The sequence below is a fragment of the mitochondrial genome of Scleropages formosus, assembly GCF_900964775.1.
Source record: "Scleropages formosus mitochondrion, complete genome".
NCBI classification, from domain to species: Eukaryota; Metazoa; Chordata; class Actinopteri; order Osteoglossiformes; family Osteoglossidae; genus Scleropages; species Scleropages formosus.
This window is the reverse complement of record NC_007012.1, coordinates 638-16651: the sequence shown is the minus strand read 5'-3', so window position 1 is coordinate 16651 and position 16014 is coordinate 638. Positions and strand designations below refer to the sequence as shown.

Genomic DNA, 16014 nt, shown 5'->3' with positions numbered 1-16014 from the left:
CAGAGGGTAGTTTAATAAGAATCTTAGCTTTGGGAGTTAAGGGCGGGAGTTAAAGTCTCTTCTCTCTGAGGGCTCTAGGAAGGAGTTTAACCTTCGATCTTCGGGTTACAAAACCGGTGCTTTAGAGGTTAAGCTACTAGGGCATTTTAGTTGAAGTAGTTTGTTTTCCATTAGGCCTGCAAGTGGGATAAGGATGAGGAATAGTGCGAAGTAGAGGATGGATGCGATTTGTCCGATGAGGATAAATGGGAGTTCGACTGGTATGCCTCCGATTCAAGTGAGGATTAGTATGTCTGCGACCAGGGTTCAGAACAGGAATTGGGAGAGTGGGCGGAAGGTAATCCCTTTTATTTTGGAGGTGTGGAGGATTGGGACGATTATGAGAATTAGGATTGAGAAGAGCAGGGCTAGTACTCCGCCAAGTTTGTTGGGGATTGATCGTAGGATGGCGTATGCGAATAGGAAGTATCATTCTGGTTTGATATGTGGCGGGGTTACTAGCGGGTTGGCGGGGGTGAAGTTTTCTGGGTCGCCTAGTAGGTTGGGGGAGAATAGGGCGAGGGAGGTTAGGGCTAAGAGTATGATTATAAAGCCTAGAAGGTCTTTGTATGAGAAGTATGGGTGGAATGGGATTTTGTCTGTGTCTGAGTTTAGGCCCATTGGGTTGTTGGAGCCTGTTTCGTGTAGAAATAATAGGTGTATTATGGTTGCGGCAGCGATTATAAATGGGAATAGGAAGTGGAAGGCGAAGAATCGGGTTAGTGTGGCGTTGTCTACTGAGAAGCCGCCCCAGATTCATTGGACTAGTATGTCTCCGATGTAGGGGACTGCTGATAGGAGGTTAGTGATGACTGTCGCGCCTCAAAATGATATTTGTCCTCATGGGAGGACGTATCCTACGAAGGCTGTTATTATTACTAGGAGTAGCAGGACTACTCCGATGTTTCATGTTTCTTTGTATAGGTAGGAGCCGTAGTACAGGCCTCGTGCCACGTGAAGGTAGATGCAGATGAAGAAGAATGAAGCACCGTTTGCGTGTAGGTTGCGGATGAATCATCCGTAGTTGACGTCTCGGCAGATGTGGGCTACGGAGGAGAAGGCAGTTGAGATGTCAGAGGTGTAGTGTATGGCTAGGAAGAGGCCTGTTAGAATTTGGGCTCCCAGGCAGAGGCCTAGAAGGGAGCCGAAGTTCCATCAGGCGGAAATGTTGGATGGCGCTGGGAGGTCAACAAGGGCGTCGTTTATGATTTTGGCGATTGGGTGGGTTTTTCGGAGGCTGGCCATTAGGGGTGTTTCTGTAGTTGAATGCAACAACGGTTTTTCAGGCCGTAGGTCTTGGTTGAAGTCCAGGTAGAAACAATGTTTTATGTAGAGATTTTGTCGATATTACTTTTAGTTTTAGGGTTGGTTGCGGTAGCTTCTAACCCCGCTCCTTATTATGCTGCTTTGGGGCTGGTTCTAGCTGCGGCAGCTGGTTGTTGCGTTTTGGTGGGGCATGGTGGTTCGTTTTTGTCTCTGGTTCTCTTTATAATTTATCTTGGGGGAATGTTGGTAGTGTTTGCTTATTCTGCCGCACTTGCAGCGGAGCCTTATCCAGAATCTTGGTTTGATTTGTCTGTATTTAGTTATGTGGTTGTTTACATTTTAGGTTTGATGGTTGTTGGGTTGTGTTTTTTTGAGGGGTGGTATGATGGATTTTGGGTTGTTGATGAGTTAAAGGAGTTTTCTTTACTGCGTGGGGATTTTGGGGGAGTTGCTTTGATGTATTCTTTGGGGGGCTGAGTGCTAGTGGTTTGTGGTTGGGTGTTGTTATTAACGTTGTTTGTAGTGTTAGAGTTAACTCGGGGGCTGGCTCGGGGGGCGTTGCGGGCTGTTTAGATGATTAGGATTGTAAGGGTGGCAAGGGCGGTTGTTAGGAGAAAGATTGTCAGGTATGTTTTGATTAGGCCCTGTTGGATGTTGTTGGTGGTTTCAATTATGGGGCTTTGTTTAGAAGCGATTCCTTTGGGGCCGGCTTTTTCGAATCATGTTTGATCTACAAGTTGAGAGGCTATGGTTTGACCCAGGATGAGGTTTATTTTTGGGGTCAGACGGTGGATAATTATAGGGAAGTAGCCAAGTATGTTGGAGAAGTTGTGGGTAGAGGTTGTTGGTGTGGTTTTTAGTTGTTTGCTTGTTAGGTTGGCTAGCTCGATTGCTACTAGGAGGCCAGTAATGGATACGAGGAGTGCGCTTAGTTTGAGTAGTGAAGGTATGGTTATGATTTGGGTTTTTGTTGGTGTGAGATTTGAAGTGATTAAGAACCCGGCAATAATGCTTCCTCAGGCCAGTCGTTTGATGGGGTTGATTACGGTTGGGGTGTTTTCGTTAATTGGGGTTAGCGGGGGGAATCGTGGGTGGCCTATTGATGCGAAGAATACGATTCGGAGGCTGTATACTGCAGTGAAGGATGTGGCTAGGAGTGTGAGGGTGAGGGCTCAGGCGTTGAGGTGGGATGTGTTTAGGGCTTCGATGATTGCGTCTTTTGAGAAGAATCCGGCTAGGAAGGGGGTGCCTGTTAGTGCTAGGCTGCCTAGTATTAAAGAGGAGGATGTGAAGGGGAGTAGGGTGTGTAGGCCTCCTATTTTGCGGATGTCTTGTTCGTCGTTTAGGCTGTGGATGATGGATCCGGAGCATAGGAATAGTATGGCTTTGAAGAAGGCGTGGGTGCAGATGTGTAATAGGGCCAGTTGTGGTTGATTTAGGCCAATTGTGACTATTATCAGTCCTAGTTGGCTTGATGTGGAGAAGGCAATGATTTTTTTGATGTCATTTTGGGTCAGGGCGCAGGTTGCTGTGAATAAGGTGGTTAGGGCACCTAAGCAGAGGCATGTTGTTAGGGCTGTTTGGTTGTTTTCTATCAGGGGGTGAAGTCGGATTAGGAGGAAAATGCCTGCAACAACCATAGTACTTGAGTGTAGTAGGGCAGAGACTGGTGTTGGACCTTCTATGGCGGAGGGGAGTCAGGGGTGGAGACCGAATTGAGCGGATTTGCCAGTTGCTGCTAGGATTAGGCCTAGAAGGGGGAGTGTGAGGTCTATTTCTTTGCTTATGGTAAATATTTGTTGTATTTCTCAGGAGTTTATGTTTGTGGCGGTTCAGGCTATGGTCAGGATAAGGCCAATGTCTCCGACTCGGTTGTAGATTACGGCTTGAAGGGCTGCGGTATTTGCGTCTGTTCGCCCGTACCATCAGCCGATTAGGAGGAATGATATGATTCCGACACCCTCTCAACCGATGAATAGTTGGAATATATTGTTGGCTGTAACTAGGATGATTATTGCAATGAGGAACAATAAGAGGTATTTAAAGAAGCGGTTTATGTTTGGGTCTGAGTGTATGTACCAGAGAGCAAATTCTAGGATGGATCATGTTACGTACAGGGCGACTGGGACAAAGGTGATTGAGTAGTGGTCGAATTTAAAGCTGGTGTTGATGTCAAAGGTTGTTGTGTTAGCTCAGTGGAAGTTAGTTGTGATGGTTTCAACTCCCTGGTCTAGAAAGATAGTTAGGGGGATTAGGCTGATGAGGAATGCTCATTGAACCGCTGTTTTGACGTGTGTGAGGGCCCAGGTTTTTTTGGGGGAGTATGGTGAGAGGGAGGTAAGGATTGGGAAGGTTAGTATTAGGAAGATGGTTAAGAAGGCAGTACTGAAGATTAGAGGGGTGGAGAGCATAGCCGCTACTTGGAGTTGCACCAAGGGTTTTCGGTTCCTAAGACCGATGGATGAGCTGTTATCCTTTAGGGGCTAAGTGAGCCATGGACTTGAACCATGGGACTTAAGGATTAGCAGTCCTTAGTGCTTCCGGCCTCTCTTGGTAAATAAAAAGATTTTAACTTTTGTTTTTAGAATCACAATCTAATGTTTTTTTTAAACTATATTTACAGTGGCACACCCCTCATATAAGTTCGGGTTTAAGGACTAGGAGAAGGACAGGGATTAGGTGTATGGCTATTAGGAGGTGCTCTCGTGTGTGGGAGGGGTGGAGGGAGATTGTGTGCAGGGGGGTGGGCCCTCGTTGAGTTATTAGGAATATGTATAGAGAGTATCCGGCTGTGATTAAGGTGCCTAGGCCTGTTGAAACAATAGTTCAGGGAGATCAGCTAAATAGTGAGGTGATGATTGCTAATTCTCCCATGAGGTTGGGAAGCGGGGGGAGGGCCAGGTTGGCTAGGTTAGCGATAAATCATCATGTGGCTATTAGTGGGAGAATTATTTGTAAGCCTCGGGTTAGTAGTAGGGTTCGGCTGTGGGTTCGTTCATAGTTTGTGTTGGCTAGACAGAATAGTGCGGATGAGACTAGGCCGTGAGCAATTATTAGGATGATGGCTCCTGTGAAGCCTCATGGGGTTTGGATGAGAATACCTCCCGCTACAAGGCCTATGTGACTGACTGATGAGTAGGCAATTAGTGATTTTAGATCAGTTTGTCGTAGGCAAATAGAGCCGGTTATGATAATGCCTCATAAGGCTAGAATAATGAATGGGTAGGCTAATTCTTTGGTTAGGGGGTCTAGTATGATCGTAATTCGTATTATGCCGTATCCGCCAAGTTTTAGGAGGACGGCGGCTAGGACTATTGAACCAGCGATGGGGGCTTCTACGTGGGCTTTTGGTAATCAAAGGTGTACGCCGTATAGGGGCATTTTTACTAGGAAGGCTAGTAGGCAGCCTACTCATCAGATTTTATCTCCTCAGGATAGGAGGTTTGTGGGTTTGGTGTGTTGAATAATAAGTATTGAAAGCGTGCCTATGTCTTTTTGGGTCATTAGGAGAGCAACTAGGAGGGGGAGAGAACCGGCTAGTGTGTAAAACAGGAAGTAGGTGCCAGCATTGAGTCGTTCTGTTTGGTTGCCTCATCGTGTAATGATAATAAGGGTTGGGATTAGGGTGGCTTCAAATATAATGTAAAATATAATGATTTCGGTGGCCCCAAAGGCTATAATGAGGAAAGTTTGGAGGAGGATTAGGAGTGTAATATAGCTTCGTTGTCGGTTGATAGGTTCTGGGGAAATGTGGTTTTGGCTGGCTAGGATTATGAGGGGAAGGAGTCAGCAAGTTAAGACCAGGAGGGGGGTTGATAGGGGGTCTGTGGCTATATATGGGCCTGAGGTCGATCATCCTGTTTCTGAGGTTCATTTTAGCCAGGTTAGGCTTAGCAGGGCAATAGCTAGGCTTTGGGCTGTGGTTGTGGTTCATACTCATGATTTTGGGGTTAGTCATGTTGTTGGGATTAGTATTAGGGTGGGGATGAGGATTTTTAGCATTGTAGAAGGTTGAGGTTTTGTAAGTGGTCAGTGCCATGGGTTCGAGCTGTTGCTACAAGTAGGGCTAAGCCTGCACTTGCTTCGCATGCTGAGAAGGCAAGAAGGAGTATTGGGGCTGCTGAGAATATGGTGGCTTCTAGTTGGAGGCATCATAGGGATAGGGCAATATAAAGTGATAATATCATCCCCTCTAAGCATAATAATGCCGATAGGAGGTGGGTGCGGTGAAAGGCCAGACCCATAAGGCCTAGAGTGAAGGCTGAGCTGAAGCTGAAGTGTACGGGGGTCATAAGGCAGTTGTGGGTTTGAACCACAGTTTTCTGAGCCGAAATCAGAGGTCTTACTTTGGACTAACTGTCTATTCGGCTCATTCTAGGCCCCCTTGTATCCACTCGTAAATTAGGCCGAGTGTTAGTAGGATGAGGATGATTGAGGCTCATATGAAGGTTTGGGTAGGTAAGATAGATTGGTCTCCTCAGGGGAGGGGTAGTAGAAGAGCAATTTCTAGGTCAAAGAGTAAAAATAGAATAGCCGCTAAGAAAAAGCGTAGGGAGAATGGAAGACGTGCTGATCCGAGGGGGTCGAAACCACATTCATATGGAGATAGTTTTTCAGTATCTGGGCTTATTTGGGGGATTCAGAAAGATACTATGGCTAGTAGGATTGTTAGGAGAATTGCGATAGAGAGGGTGGAGGTGATTAAATTCATTATCTTTCCTTGGAATTTAACCAAGACTAAATGATTGGAAGTCATTTGTACTTATTTTAATACTAGAAAGATTATGATCCTCATCAGTAGATTGAGACGTAGAGGAATAGTCATACTACGTCAACGAAATGTCAGTATCATGCTGCGGCTTCGAAGCCAAAGTGATGTTGAGATGTGAAATGGTATTTGATTTGTCGTAGGAGGCAGATTCCCGCTAGGAATGATGTGCCAATAATGACGTGTAGGCCGTGAAAGCCTGTCGCAACGAAGAAGGTAGAGCCGTAGACTCCATCGGCAATGGTGAATGGGGCTTCGTAGTATTCTATAGCTTGTAAAGTTGTGAAGTAGCAGCCTAGTAGAATTGTTAGGGCTAGGGACTGAATTGCTTCTTTCCGTTGTCCTTCTATTAGACTGTGGTGGGCTCAGGTTACTGTTACACCTGAGGCGAGGAGGACTGCTGTGTTGAGTAGTGGGACTTCAAAGGGGTCTAGGGGGGTGATGCCTGTTGGTGGTCAGCAACCTCCGAGCTCAGGGGTTGGGGCGAGGCTTGAGTGGAAGAAGGCTCAGAAGAAGCCTAGGAAAAAGAAGACTTCTGATGTAATGAAAGGGATTATGCCATATCGAAGGCCTTTTTGTACTGGTGGTGTGTGGTGCCCTATGTAGGTGCCTTCTCGGACAATGTCTCGTCATCATTGGTATATGGTGAGGAGTATAAGGATTAGACCTAGTGTTATGAGGGTGGTAGAGTGATAATGGAATCATACTGCGAGGCCTGATGTAAGTAGGAGGGCGGCGGTTGCCCCAGTTAGAGGTCAGGGGCTTGGGTCGACTATGTGGTATGCATGTGCTTGGCGGGCCATTAAACGGATTCTTGTAGATAGAGGCTTACTAGTAGGACGAAGACATAAGCTTGGATGATTGCGACGGCTAGTTCTAAGATGGAAAGGAGTAGAAGAAGGCCTATGGTTAGAATTGATACGGTTGGTATTGTAAAGGCTAGGTAGAAGGCTGCTGTGCTAATTAGTTGAATTAGTAGGTGGCCTGCTGTGAGGTTGGCGGTAAGCCGAACTCCTAGGGCGATTGGTCGAATAAATTGGCTGATTGTTTCAATTATAATTAAGATTGGGATTAGTGGGGTGGGGGTTCCCACTGGTAGGAGGTGGGCTAGAGAGTGTGTGGGCTGATGTCGGGCACCAATGAGTACGGTCGCTAGTCATAGTGGGACGGCGAGTCCTATGTTCATAGATAGTTGGGTTGTTGGGGTGAAGGTGTATGGCAGGATTCCTAGTAGGTTGAGTGTAATCAAGAAGATGAGGACGGAGGCTAGGAGGAGTGCTCATTTGTGGCCCCCTGGGTTAATAGGAAGGAACAGCTGATGTGTAAGTTGGCGAATGAATCAGGCTTGTAAGGTGAGGAGGCGGTTATTTAGGCAGCGGTTTTGTGGGGTGGGGTATAGGATTCACGGGAGTGTGAGGGCTAGGGCGATCAGGGGGATGCCTATGAAGGCGGTTAATGAAAATTGGTCAAAGAAGCTTAGTGTCATGGTCAGTTTCAAGGTGTTGGGTGGTGTTTTTTGGTAGCTTGTGTGGCTGGTTCATTAGTGAAGCGATGACGTATAATTTTTGGAAAGACTGTTGTTAAGAGGATTAGCCATGAGAATAGCAAGATTAGTAATCAGGGGGAGGGGTTGAGTTGTGGCATGTCGTTGAGGGCGGGCAGGATCCGCCAATCTCTAGCTTAAAAGGCTAGCGCTGTTCCAGTTTAGCTTCTCAGCGATACGGTCTGTTGCATGGAGGTTGATCAATCTTCAAAGTGGGTTAATGGGACTGCTTCTACAGCGATTGGTATAAAACTATGGTTTGCGCCGCAGATTTCAGAGCATTGTCCGTAGTAAATACCAGGGCGGGAGGTCATGAATGTTGTTTGGTTTAGTCGTCCTGGTACTGCGTCCATTTTGATGCCAAGGGCTGGTACGGCTCATGAGTGGAGAACGTCTTCAGCTGTAATTAGAACTCGAATAGGAGATTCAGTGGGGATTACCATGCGGTGGTCTACTTCTAGAAGGCGAAATTGGCCGGGGATTAAGTCTTGTGTGGGGGTTATGTATGAGTCAAAAGCTAGGTCGTCATAATCAGTATATTCATAGCTTCAGTATCATTGATGTCCGAAAGCTTTTACTGTTAAGTGGGGGTTATTAATTTCATCTATAAGGTATAGAATTCGAAGTGATGGCAGGGCTACTACGATGAGGATAATTGCTGGAAGGATTGTCCAGATGATTTCAATTTCTTGTGAGTCATGGGCGTGTTTGTTTGTGAGTTTTGTTATTACTAGCGTGACGATGATGTAAAGTACGAAGCTGCTAATTAAGTAAACGACTATGAGAGCGTGGTCGTGGAAGTGTACAAGTTCTTCTATGCCTGGGGATGCTGCGTCTTGGAATCCTAGTTGAAGAGGGGTGGCCATTTTGTGAGGCACGCAGGGGTTTAACCTGCATCTTCGCCTTGACAAGGCGGTGTAGTTTGTTGTACTAGTGCTTCAAAGAAAGTGGCAGAGTGGCTTTGCGGCTGGCTTGAAACCAGCATATGGGGGTTCGATTCCTTCCTTTCTCGGTTTTCAGGGTTGAATTTGGACGAAAGCAGGTTCCTCGAATGTGTGGTATGGTGGTGGGCAACCGTGGAGTCATTCGACATTTGTGGCGGTTAGTTCTGTGGTTTGAACTTCACGTTTGGCTGCGAATGCTTCTCAAAGAATGAATAGGAATATTACCACGGCCACTAGGGACACTAATGAGCCGATGGATGAGACTGCATTTCATAGTGTGTAAGCATCAGGGTAGTCAGAGTATCGCCGAGGTATACCGGATAGTCCTAGGAAGTGTTGTGGGAAGAAGGTTAGGTTTACTCCGATGAATATTACTCCAAAGTGGATTTTTGTTCATGTGCTGTGGAGTGTGTATCCTGAGAATAGTGGGAATCAGTGGACAAAGCCTCCCATAATTGCAAAAACAGCTCCTATAGATAGAACATAGTGGAAGTGTGCTACTACGTAGTAGGTGTCATGAAGGACAATGTCTAAGGATGAGTTGGCTAAAATAATACCTGTTAGGCCCCCAACAGTAAATAGGAAGATGAAGCCTAGGGCCCACAGGAAGGGGGCCTCTCATTTGATTGACCCTCCGTAAAGGGTGGCCAATCAGCTAAATACTTTTACACCAGTTGGGATTGCGATAATCATTGTGGCGGATGTAAAGTAGGCGCGAGTATCTACATCCATGCCCACTGTAAATATGTGGTGAGCTCAGACGATAAAGCCTAATAGACCGATGGCTATCATGGCCCAGGCTATTCCCATATACCCGAATGGCTCTTTTTTGCCGGAGTAATAGGCAACAATGTGGGAAATCATACCAAATCCGGGGAGAATTAGGATGTACACCTCAGGGTGGCCGAAGAATCAGAATAGGTGTTGATATAGGATTGGATCCCCTCCCCCAGCTGGGTCAAAGAATGTGGTGTTAAGGTTGCGATCTGTTAGAAGTATAGTGATTCCTGCAGCTAAGACTGGGAGGGAGAGAAGTAGAAGGACAGCGGTTACTAGGACAGATCAGACAAATAGAGGTGTTTGGTATTGGGTAATGGCTGGGGGTTTTATGTTAATAATAGTGGTAATAAAGTTAATTGCCCCGAGGATGGATGAGACTCCAGCCAGGTGTAAAGAAAAAATAGTTAGATCTACGGATGCTCCGGCATGGGCCAGATTACCCGCTAGAGGGGGGTAAACCGTTCATCCTGTTCCAGCCCCTGCTTCTACTCCGGAAGAGGCCAAGAGGAGTAAGAAGGAAGGGGGTAGAAGCCAGAAGCTTATGTTGTTTATTCGCGGGAATGCTATGTCTGGGGCTCCGATCATAAGTGGGACTAGTCAGTTGCCAAAGCCCCCAATTATAATTGGCATGACCATGAAGAAAATTATTACGAAAGCGTGTGCTGTTACGATAACATTATAGATTTGGTCGTCACCAAGGAGGGCTCCAGGCTGGCTTAGTTCTGCGCGGATTAGGAGGCTGAGGGCAGTACCGACTATCCCGGCTCAGGCGCCGAATACTAAGTACAAGGTTCCGATGTCTTTGTGGTTGGTTGAGAAAAACCAGCGGGTAATTGTCACAGGTAGAATGGCTGAGTGTTTAAGCGGTGGGTTGTAGCCCCACACATGGAGGTTTAATTCCTCTTTCTATCAAGCCTTGTGGTGTTTGTCACATCAGATTGCAAATCTGAAGGAGTAGGCTAAGGGCCTACCGGGGCTTCCTCCCGCCTCACTCCGTTATGGCGGGAGGAAGGTGGATGGAAGCTCGTTGGATGGAGCGCTTAGCTGTTAACTAAGAGTTTGTAGGATCGAGGCCTTCCCATCTAGTAAGGCCTTAGCTTAATTAAAGTGTCTGAGTTGCATTCAGGGGATGTGGGGTAGAATCCTGCAGGTCTTAATTAGGGACTAGGAGATTTTAACTCCTGCTTAAAGCTTTGAAGGCTTTTGGTCTGTTTAGCCTAAGTCTCTAAAATATGGTTGTAATGGCTGGTGTGACGGGGAGGAGCATTAGGGTGAGGATGATTGTAATGGTAAGGGGGAGTGTGATTTGGGTTGATTTTAGTCGTCATGGTGAGGTTGTGTTGTTTGTGTTGGGGAATGTTGTTAGTGTTGTGGTGTAGCATAAGCGTAGGTAGAAGAAGAGGCTTAGTAGGGCGCTTATTGCTATGATTGTAGCTGTGATTGGGAGGTCTTGTTTGGCGAGCTCTTGCAGAATCAGTCATTTTGGCATGAATCCTGTAAGAGGGGGGAGGCCTCCTAGTGATAGTAGGCTGAGTATAATTAGTGTTGTGAGGGTCGGGGTTTTTGGCCATGCAAGGGCTAGCGAGTTGATTTTTGTGGAGGCTATAATTTTTAGGGATAGGAATATTGTTGAGGTTATGGTGATGTAAATGGTTAGGTTAAGAAGGGTTAAGGCGGGCATGAATTGTAAGATAATGATTATTCATCCGAGATGAGCGATTGATGAGTAGGCTAGGAGTTTTCGGAGCTGGGTTTGATTTAGTCCTCCTCAGCCCCCTACTAGAGCGGATATAACTCCTAGGGTAGTGAGAAGGGCGGGGTTGGTGTTTTGGCTGATTTGGAGAATTAGTGCGAAAGGGGCGAGTTTTTGTCAGGTGGATAGGACTAGGCCTGTTGTGAGGTTTAATCCTTGGAGGACTTCTGGTAATCAGAAGTGCATTGGGGCTAGGCCAATTTTTAGGGCTAGGGCGAGTGTGACTGTGGTGGTGGCCAGGGGGTGGGAGATTTGGTTAATGTTTCAGTCTCCTATGGTTCAGGCATTTATAGTGCTGGCGAATAAAATTATTGCTGCGGCTGTGGCTTGGGTTAGGAAGTACTTTGTTGTAGCTTCTGTTGCTCGGGGGTGGTGTTGTTGCGCTATTAGGGGGATGATGGCCATTGTATTAATTTCTAGGCCTATTCAGGCTAGGAGTCAGTGTGAGCTGGCAAACGTGAGGGTAGTGCCGAGCCCTAAACTTAGGATTAGGGTGGTGAGTACATAGGGGTTCATTAGTGAAGGAGGGGTTTTAACCCACATTCTCGGGGTATGGGCCCGAAAGCTTGTTTAGCTGACTTTACTAGGAAGTGGTGTATTGGAAGCACGAAGAGTTTTGATCTCTTAGGGGTGGGCTCAAATCCCATTTTTCTAAGGAAGTGAGGGGACTTGAACCCCTATGGTACACTCTATCAAAGTGGTCCTTGAGCATTCAGGCACACTTCCTTTTTAGGTTTGTGGGGGAAGGCCTGCTAGGGCTAGTGGGAGGGCTGTGCATAATAGTACTAGGGCGAGTGTGATAGGGAGGAAGTTTTTTCAGATTAGGTGTATTAGCTGGTCGTATCGGAATCGGGGGTATGAAGCTCGGACCCATAGGAACAGGATTGAGAGGAGTGAGGCTTTTGTTATTAGGTTGAGGGTTGTGATTTCTGGGAGCAGAGGGGAGTGAAAGGCTCCTAGGAATAGAATAGCTGATAGTGTGTTTATTAGTAGGATGTTAGAATATTCGGCTAGGAAGAAGAGGGCAAAGGGCCCCCCTGCGTACTCTACGTTGAAACCTGAAACGAGCTCTGATTCTCCTTCTGTGAGGTCGAAGGGGGCTCGGTTGGTTTCTGCTAGTGTAGAGATGTATCATATAGCGGCTAGTGGTCAGCTGGGGGCCAGAAGTCAGATGCTTTCTTGGGCCACATTGAAGGTGTGTAGGGTGAAGCCTCCGGCTAGGATAATTGTGGAGAGTAGGATTAATCCTAAGCTAACTTCATATGAGATGGTTTGTGCTACGGCGCGTAGGGCTCCGATTAGTGCGTATTTTGAGTTTGATGCTCAGCCTGAGCCTAGGATGGAGTAGACTGCTAGGCTGGAGATGGCTAGGATGAATAGGATTCCCAGGTTGATGTCTGTGATTGGGTAGGGGGTGGGCATTGGTATTCATAAGGTTAGTGCTAGTGTTAGAGCTAGTATTGGGGCGATTAAAAATAGGATGGGGGAGGATGCGTATGGTCGTACGGGTTCTTTAATGAATAGTTTTACTCCATCTGCGATTGGTTGTAGGAGGCCATAGGGTCCTACTACATTGGGCCCTTTTCGGAGTTGTATGTAGCCTAAGACTTTTCGTTCTAGCAGGGTTAGGAAGGCTACGGCTAAAAGGATGGGGATGATACATAGGAGTGGGTTTGAGATTAGGATGATTCATTCATGCATGGGTGTTTGCTAAGAAGAGGAGTTGAACCTCTGAGTAAGAGGGCTTAGGTCTCTTGCATTGCCAGGCTCTGCCATCTCAGCTACCATTATCTGTGGTTGAGTTTTATCCCCGCTTGCTGTTTTAGTTGTGTTCATCAGGTGGGGGTAGGGCATATTTTGAATAGGGGCCCCACTCCTTCCGGTCCTTTCGTACTAGGAAGGGTAATAGCATAGATAGAAACCGACCTGGATTGCTCCGGTCTGAACTCAGATCACGTAGGACTTTAATCGTTGAACAAACGAACCCTTAATAGAATTTTCGCCATTAGGATGTCCTGATCCAACATCGAGGTCGTAAACCCTTTCGGCGATATGGGCTCTTGGAAAGGATTGCGCTGTTATCCCTGGGGTAACTTGGTTCGTTGATCGGGATTGGCCCGGATCATTATTAGTCAGAGTTTTCTGTTGCTTAGAGCTGTGGCTCTTGGCTCTTAGGGGTTGGTTTTGCTGTCCCCCTGTTTCTTCTTGGAGGCTTTTTTGTCCTCCGTGGTCGCCCCAACCTAAGACAATTGAACCATGGCTGCTGTGCTTTGTGGCTTTTGGCGGTGTGCGGGGTTTTAGGCGCAGGTGGTTTTATGTCTTAAGCTCCACAGGGTCTTCTCGTCTTATGGGTTAAGGCCCGCTTCTGCACGGGCAGATCAATTTCACTGACTTGAAGTAGGAGACAGTGGGGTCCTCGTGACACCTTTCATACAGGTCTTCATTTAAAAGACAAGTGATTACGCTACCTTAGCACGGTTAGAATACCGCGGCCGTTTAACTTTTAGTCACTGGGCAGGTTGGACCTCTTATTCTAGGAGTATTTGCAAGAGGCCATGTTTTTGGTAAACAGGCGGGACCCTGGTTGCCGAGTTCCTTCTTTCTTCTTTTAGTCTTTCCTTGGGTGGCACTCCTGTGTGGGGTTAATGATTTGCTGCACAGGGTTTTCTTGGGTAGTTTTTAGTCTGTGGTACCCTCTTTAGTTGGGTTCTTTAAATGTCAGTGGAGTGTCCGATCTGACTTACACATGTGCCTGGAGAAGGTTGCACCTTCTTGTTACTTATTCTAGCATTATCGCTTCTATAGTAATAGAGCGGCTTAGTACTGTAAGGGGGGTGGGATTTGTTATCGGGATAATAGGCTTAATGTTTTGCTTAAGCTTTAACGCTTTTTATTCAGGTGGCTGCTTTTAGGCCCACTGTGGCGAGATACCTTGGCGAATGTGATCCTTACCCTTCTATTAAGGTTGTATCCTTTTTCAAAGGAGCTGTACCTCCTTTGACTAGCTCTTATGACTACTCGGGTTCTTTTGGGGTTCTTATAAGTCTGGTTAGAGTAAGTCATATGGCTGAACTAAAATTCATTTCCTAAGCAACCAGCTATCACTAGGCTCGTTAGGTTTGTCACCTCTACTCGAAGCTCTTCCCACTCTTTTGCCACAGAGACGGGTTTGCCCTAAATAGGCTGTCTTGGAGTAGCTCGTCTAGTTTCGGGGTTTCAGACTAAAGTTCTCTTTGCCTGATTTATGCTGGCTAGATCATGATGCGAAAGGTACGAGGGTTAGTCTCTGCTTTTTTATGCTTTAATGGGTTGTTTCATTTCTCTTTCAGCGTTCCCTTGCGGTACTTTTTCTATGGCTCTTTTGGTCCTTTTCTTTCTCCAATACTTGGGCGGAAGAATGGTTTGGTTTGGAATTTTTTAGGTTGTGGGCGGATATATATTGTTGTATATTTAAGGGGGGTATTTGGCTAGCTTTGTAGCTCAGGGTGGCCTGGTTTGCACAGGTATCTTCTCAGCGTAAGTGAGATGCTTTGCTAGTTTAGCTACACCTTGGTTGATCCAAGTGCACCTTCCGGTACACTTACCGTGTTACGACTTGTCTCCCACTGGTTTGTGGTGTGGTTTTTATTTATTTTGTGTGATTAGATTGTTTTAGTGGAGAGTGACGGGCGGTGTGTGCGCGCCTCAGAGCCGGCTTCAAAAGAACACTCTGTTTTCTTTTTACTGCTAAATCCTCCTTCAAGTAACGTGTTTCATGGTTATGTTCGTGTGTTCTGTTTTCAGAAAATGTAGCCCATTTCTTTCCGCTTCATATGCTACACCTCGACCTGACGTTTTGGGTTGTACCCATCTTGCTTGCTGTTTTTCCTTCACAGGGTGGGCTTGCGACGGCGGTATATAGACTGGGTTGCTAGAAGTGGTGAGGTTTAACGGGTGGTTTCAGTTATAGAACAGGCTCCTCTAGGTGGAGTGTGGGGCACCGCCAAGTCCGTTGGGTTTTAAGCGACACGCTCGTAGTACCCTGGCGAATGGTACAGGTATTTTACCATCAAAGTTTATGACTGGGCATAGTGGGGTATCTAATCCCAGTTTGTTTCCCAGCTGTCGTGAGTTCCGGGTGTTTGTTTAAAGCTACTTTCGTTTGGGAGCTTGTGGGCCTCAATGTGCGTATAACAGCTTTGAGGAGTTTTGGCTTTAGTTTTTAGTGTCCCGTAGTCACGCTTTACGCCGATGATGTCAACTAGGGCCTCTCGTATAACCGCGGCGGCTGGCACGAGTTTAACCGGCTCTTTTAGCCATAACTAAATCAAGCTTTCGCTTATGTTTAATGTCAATCACTGCTGGGTACCCTTGGGGGTGTGGCTAAGCAAGGCGTCTTGGGCTACAGTTGTGTGCCTGATGCCGGCCCCTCTAGACCATAAGGTGTTGAGGGCATTCTCACGGGGGTGCGGATACTTGCATGTGTAATTTTGGCTACAGCTGACATAAAAGTCGGGACCATGCTTTTGTGCTTGCGGGGCCTTATTAGGGCCCATCTTAACAGCTTCAGTGTTATACTTTAATGTAAGCTACGCTGGCGTAAAAATACATAGTGATCTTTCGACGTTGGTGCCGAATGTCGAGGAATTTCCTCTGTAATTTTAATTAAAAAATTTTTGTGTATATAATATATATATATATATACGCATGGAGTTGATGGTGGCGTAAGAATCGGCGTTCTGGCTTTCCTGGTTTAGGGGTTTGACAGGAGTTACACAAGGCTGTAAGGACGTTTGACTAACTCTATGCACTTGATAACAACTATGCGGCTCTTGAGTTATGTCCTCTAGCATTAATCACTATTACTCATGCAAGGAAATATGTTCAACCTTATATTACATTTCTGGACACCAGTCCACATGCAAGATGAAATACCCCCCAA

The 16014-nt window shown here is 46.5% G+C and overlaps 13 protein-coding genes and 24 non-coding genes across 37 annotated transcripts, besides 2 other annotated features; 10 read left to right on the top strand and 27 right to left on the bottom strand. All coding sequences in view use genetic code 2, as the record gives it.

Annotated features, from left to right (window-relative positions):
- Positions 1–69, top strand: KEG19_t22. The gene has a single exon. It is a non-coding gene; the product is annotated as a tRNA-Pro (tRNA).
- Position 70: 1 nt separating this feature from the next.
- Positions 71–143, bottom strand: KEG19_t21. The gene has a single exon. It is a non-coding gene; the product is annotated as a tRNA-Thr (tRNA).
- CYTB (cytochrome b) lies at positions 144–1284 on the bottom strand. Its single transcript has one exon. A coding segment is annotated over exon 1 (1141 nt).
- Positions 1285–1291: 7 nt separating this feature from the next.
- On the top strand, positions 1292–1359 carry KEG19_t20. Its single transcript has one exon. It is a non-coding gene; the product is annotated as a tRNA-Glu (tRNA).
- Positions 1360–1878, top strand: ND6 (NADH dehydrogenase subunit 6). The gene has a single exon. It carries the CDS (start codon positions 1360–1362, stop codon positions 1876–1878), a length of 519 nt encoding a protein of 172 aa, YP_238292.1.
- Positions 1875–3716, bottom strand: ND5 (NADH dehydrogenase subunit 5). Its single transcript has one exon. It carries the CDS (start codon positions 3714–3716, stop codon positions 1875–1877), a length of 1842 nt encoding a protein of 613 aa, YP_238291.1.
- On the bottom strand, positions 3717–3789 carry KEG19_t19. The gene has a single exon. It is a non-coding gene; the product is annotated as a tRNA-Leu (tRNA).
- KEG19_t18 lies at positions 3789–3856 on the top strand. The gene has a single exon. It is a non-coding gene; the product is annotated as a tRNA-Ser (tRNA).
- A 1-nt stretch (position 3857) lies between these two features.
- Positions 3858–3926, bottom strand: KEG19_t17. Its single transcript has one exon. It is a non-coding gene; the product is annotated as a tRNA-His (tRNA).
- Positions 3927–5307, bottom strand: ND4 (NADH dehydrogenase subunit 4). Its single transcript has one exon. A coding segment is annotated over exon 1 (1381 nt).
- On the bottom strand, positions 5302–5597 carry ND4L (NADH dehydrogenase subunit 4L). The gene has a single exon. A coding segment is annotated over exon 1 (296 nt).
- On the bottom strand, positions 5598–5667 carry KEG19_t16. Its single transcript has one exon. It is a non-coding gene; the product is annotated as a tRNA-Arg (tRNA).
- Positions 5668–6016, bottom strand: ND3 (NADH dehydrogenase subunit 3). The gene has a single exon. A coding segment is annotated over exon 1 (349 nt).
- On the bottom strand, positions 6017–6088 carry KEG19_t15. Its single transcript has one exon. It is a non-coding gene; the product is annotated as a tRNA-Gly (tRNA).
- Positions 6088–6876, bottom strand: COX3 (cytochrome c oxidase subunit III). Its single transcript has one exon. The coding sequence runs from the start codon at positions 6874–6876 to the stop codon at positions 6088–6090; it is 789 nt and encodes a 262-aa protein (YP_238287.1).
- ATP6 (ATP synthase F0 subunit 6) lies at positions 6876–7559 on the bottom strand. Its single transcript has one exon. It carries the CDS (start codon positions 7557–7559, stop codon positions 6876–6878), a length of 684 nt encoding a protein of 227 aa, YP_238286.1.
- ATP8 (ATP synthase F0 subunit 8) lies at positions 7550–7717 on the bottom strand. Its single transcript has one exon. The coding sequence runs from the start codon at positions 7715–7717 to the stop codon at positions 7550–7552; it is 168 nt and encodes a 55-aa protein (YP_238285.1).
- A 1-nt stretch (position 7718) lies between these two features.
- On the bottom strand, positions 7719–7791 carry KEG19_t14. Its single transcript has one exon. It is a non-coding gene; the product is annotated as a tRNA-Lys (tRNA).
- Positions 7792–8482, bottom strand: COX2 (cytochrome c oxidase subunit II). The gene has a single exon. A coding segment is annotated over exon 1 (691 nt).
- Positions 8483–8486: 4 nt separating this feature from the next.
- On the bottom strand, positions 8487–8556 carry KEG19_t13. The gene has a single exon. It is a non-coding gene; the product is annotated as a tRNA-Asp (tRNA).
- Position 8557: 1 nt separating this feature from the next.
- Positions 8558–8628, top strand: KEG19_t12. Its single transcript has one exon. It is a non-coding gene; the product is annotated as a tRNA-Ser (tRNA).
- COX1 (cytochrome c oxidase subunit I) lies at positions 8624–10180 on the bottom strand. The gene has a single exon. It carries the CDS (start codon positions 10178–10180, stop codon positions 8624–8626), a length of 1557 nt encoding a protein of 518 aa, YP_238283.1.
- A 1-nt stretch (position 10181) lies between these two features.
- KEG19_t11 lies at positions 10182–10252 on the top strand. The gene has a single exon. It is a non-coding gene; the product is annotated as a tRNA-Tyr (tRNA).
- Positions 10253–10319, top strand: KEG19_t10. The gene has a single exon. It is a non-coding gene; the product is annotated as a tRNA-Cys (tRNA).
- Positions 10320–10353: an origin of replication (origin of the light strand replication).
- KEG19_t09 lies at positions 10354–10426 on the top strand. The gene has a single exon. It is a non-coding gene; the product is annotated as a tRNA-Asn (tRNA).
- Position 10427: 1 nt separating this feature from the next.
- KEG19_t08 lies at positions 10428–10496 on the top strand. Its single transcript has one exon. It is a non-coding gene; the product is annotated as a tRNA-Ala (tRNA).
- A 2-nt stretch (positions 10497–10498) lies between these two features.
- Positions 10499–10567, bottom strand: KEG19_t07. The gene has a single exon. It is a non-coding gene; the product is annotated as a tRNA-Trp (tRNA).
- On the bottom strand, positions 10568–11609 carry ND2 (NADH dehydrogenase subunit 2). Its single transcript has one exon. A coding segment is annotated over exon 1 (1042 nt).
- KEG19_t06 lies at positions 11610–11678 on the bottom strand. Its single transcript has one exon. It is a non-coding gene; the product is annotated as a tRNA-Met (tRNA).
- On the top strand, positions 11678–11748 carry KEG19_t05. The gene has a single exon. It is a non-coding gene; the product is annotated as a tRNA-Gln (tRNA).
- KEG19_t04 lies at positions 11748–11819 on the bottom strand. Its single transcript has one exon. It is a non-coding gene; the product is annotated as a tRNA-Ile (tRNA).
- A 3-nt stretch (positions 11820–11822) lies between these two features.
- Positions 11823–12794, bottom strand: ND1 (NADH dehydrogenase subunit 1). The gene has a single exon. The coding sequence runs from the start codon at positions 12792–12794 to the stop codon at positions 11823–11825; it is 972 nt and encodes a 323-aa protein (YP_238281.1).
- Positions 12795–12801: 7 nt separating this feature from the next.
- KEG19_t03 lies at positions 12802–12875 on the bottom strand. The gene has a single exon. It is a non-coding gene; the product is annotated as a tRNA-Leu (tRNA).
- KEG19_r01 lies at positions 12876–14573 on the bottom strand. The gene has a single exon. It is a non-coding gene; the product is annotated as a l-rRNA (ribosomal RNA).
- KEG19_t02 lies at positions 14574–14645 on the bottom strand. Its single transcript has one exon. It is a non-coding gene; the product is annotated as a tRNA-Val (tRNA).
- Positions 14646–15601, bottom strand: KEG19_r02. The gene has a single exon. It is a non-coding gene; the product is annotated as a s-rRNA (ribosomal RNA).
- On the bottom strand, positions 15602–15671 carry KEG19_t01. The gene has a single exon. It is a non-coding gene; the product is annotated as a tRNA-Phe (tRNA).
- Positions 15672–16014: part of a D loop that runs on past the window's edge.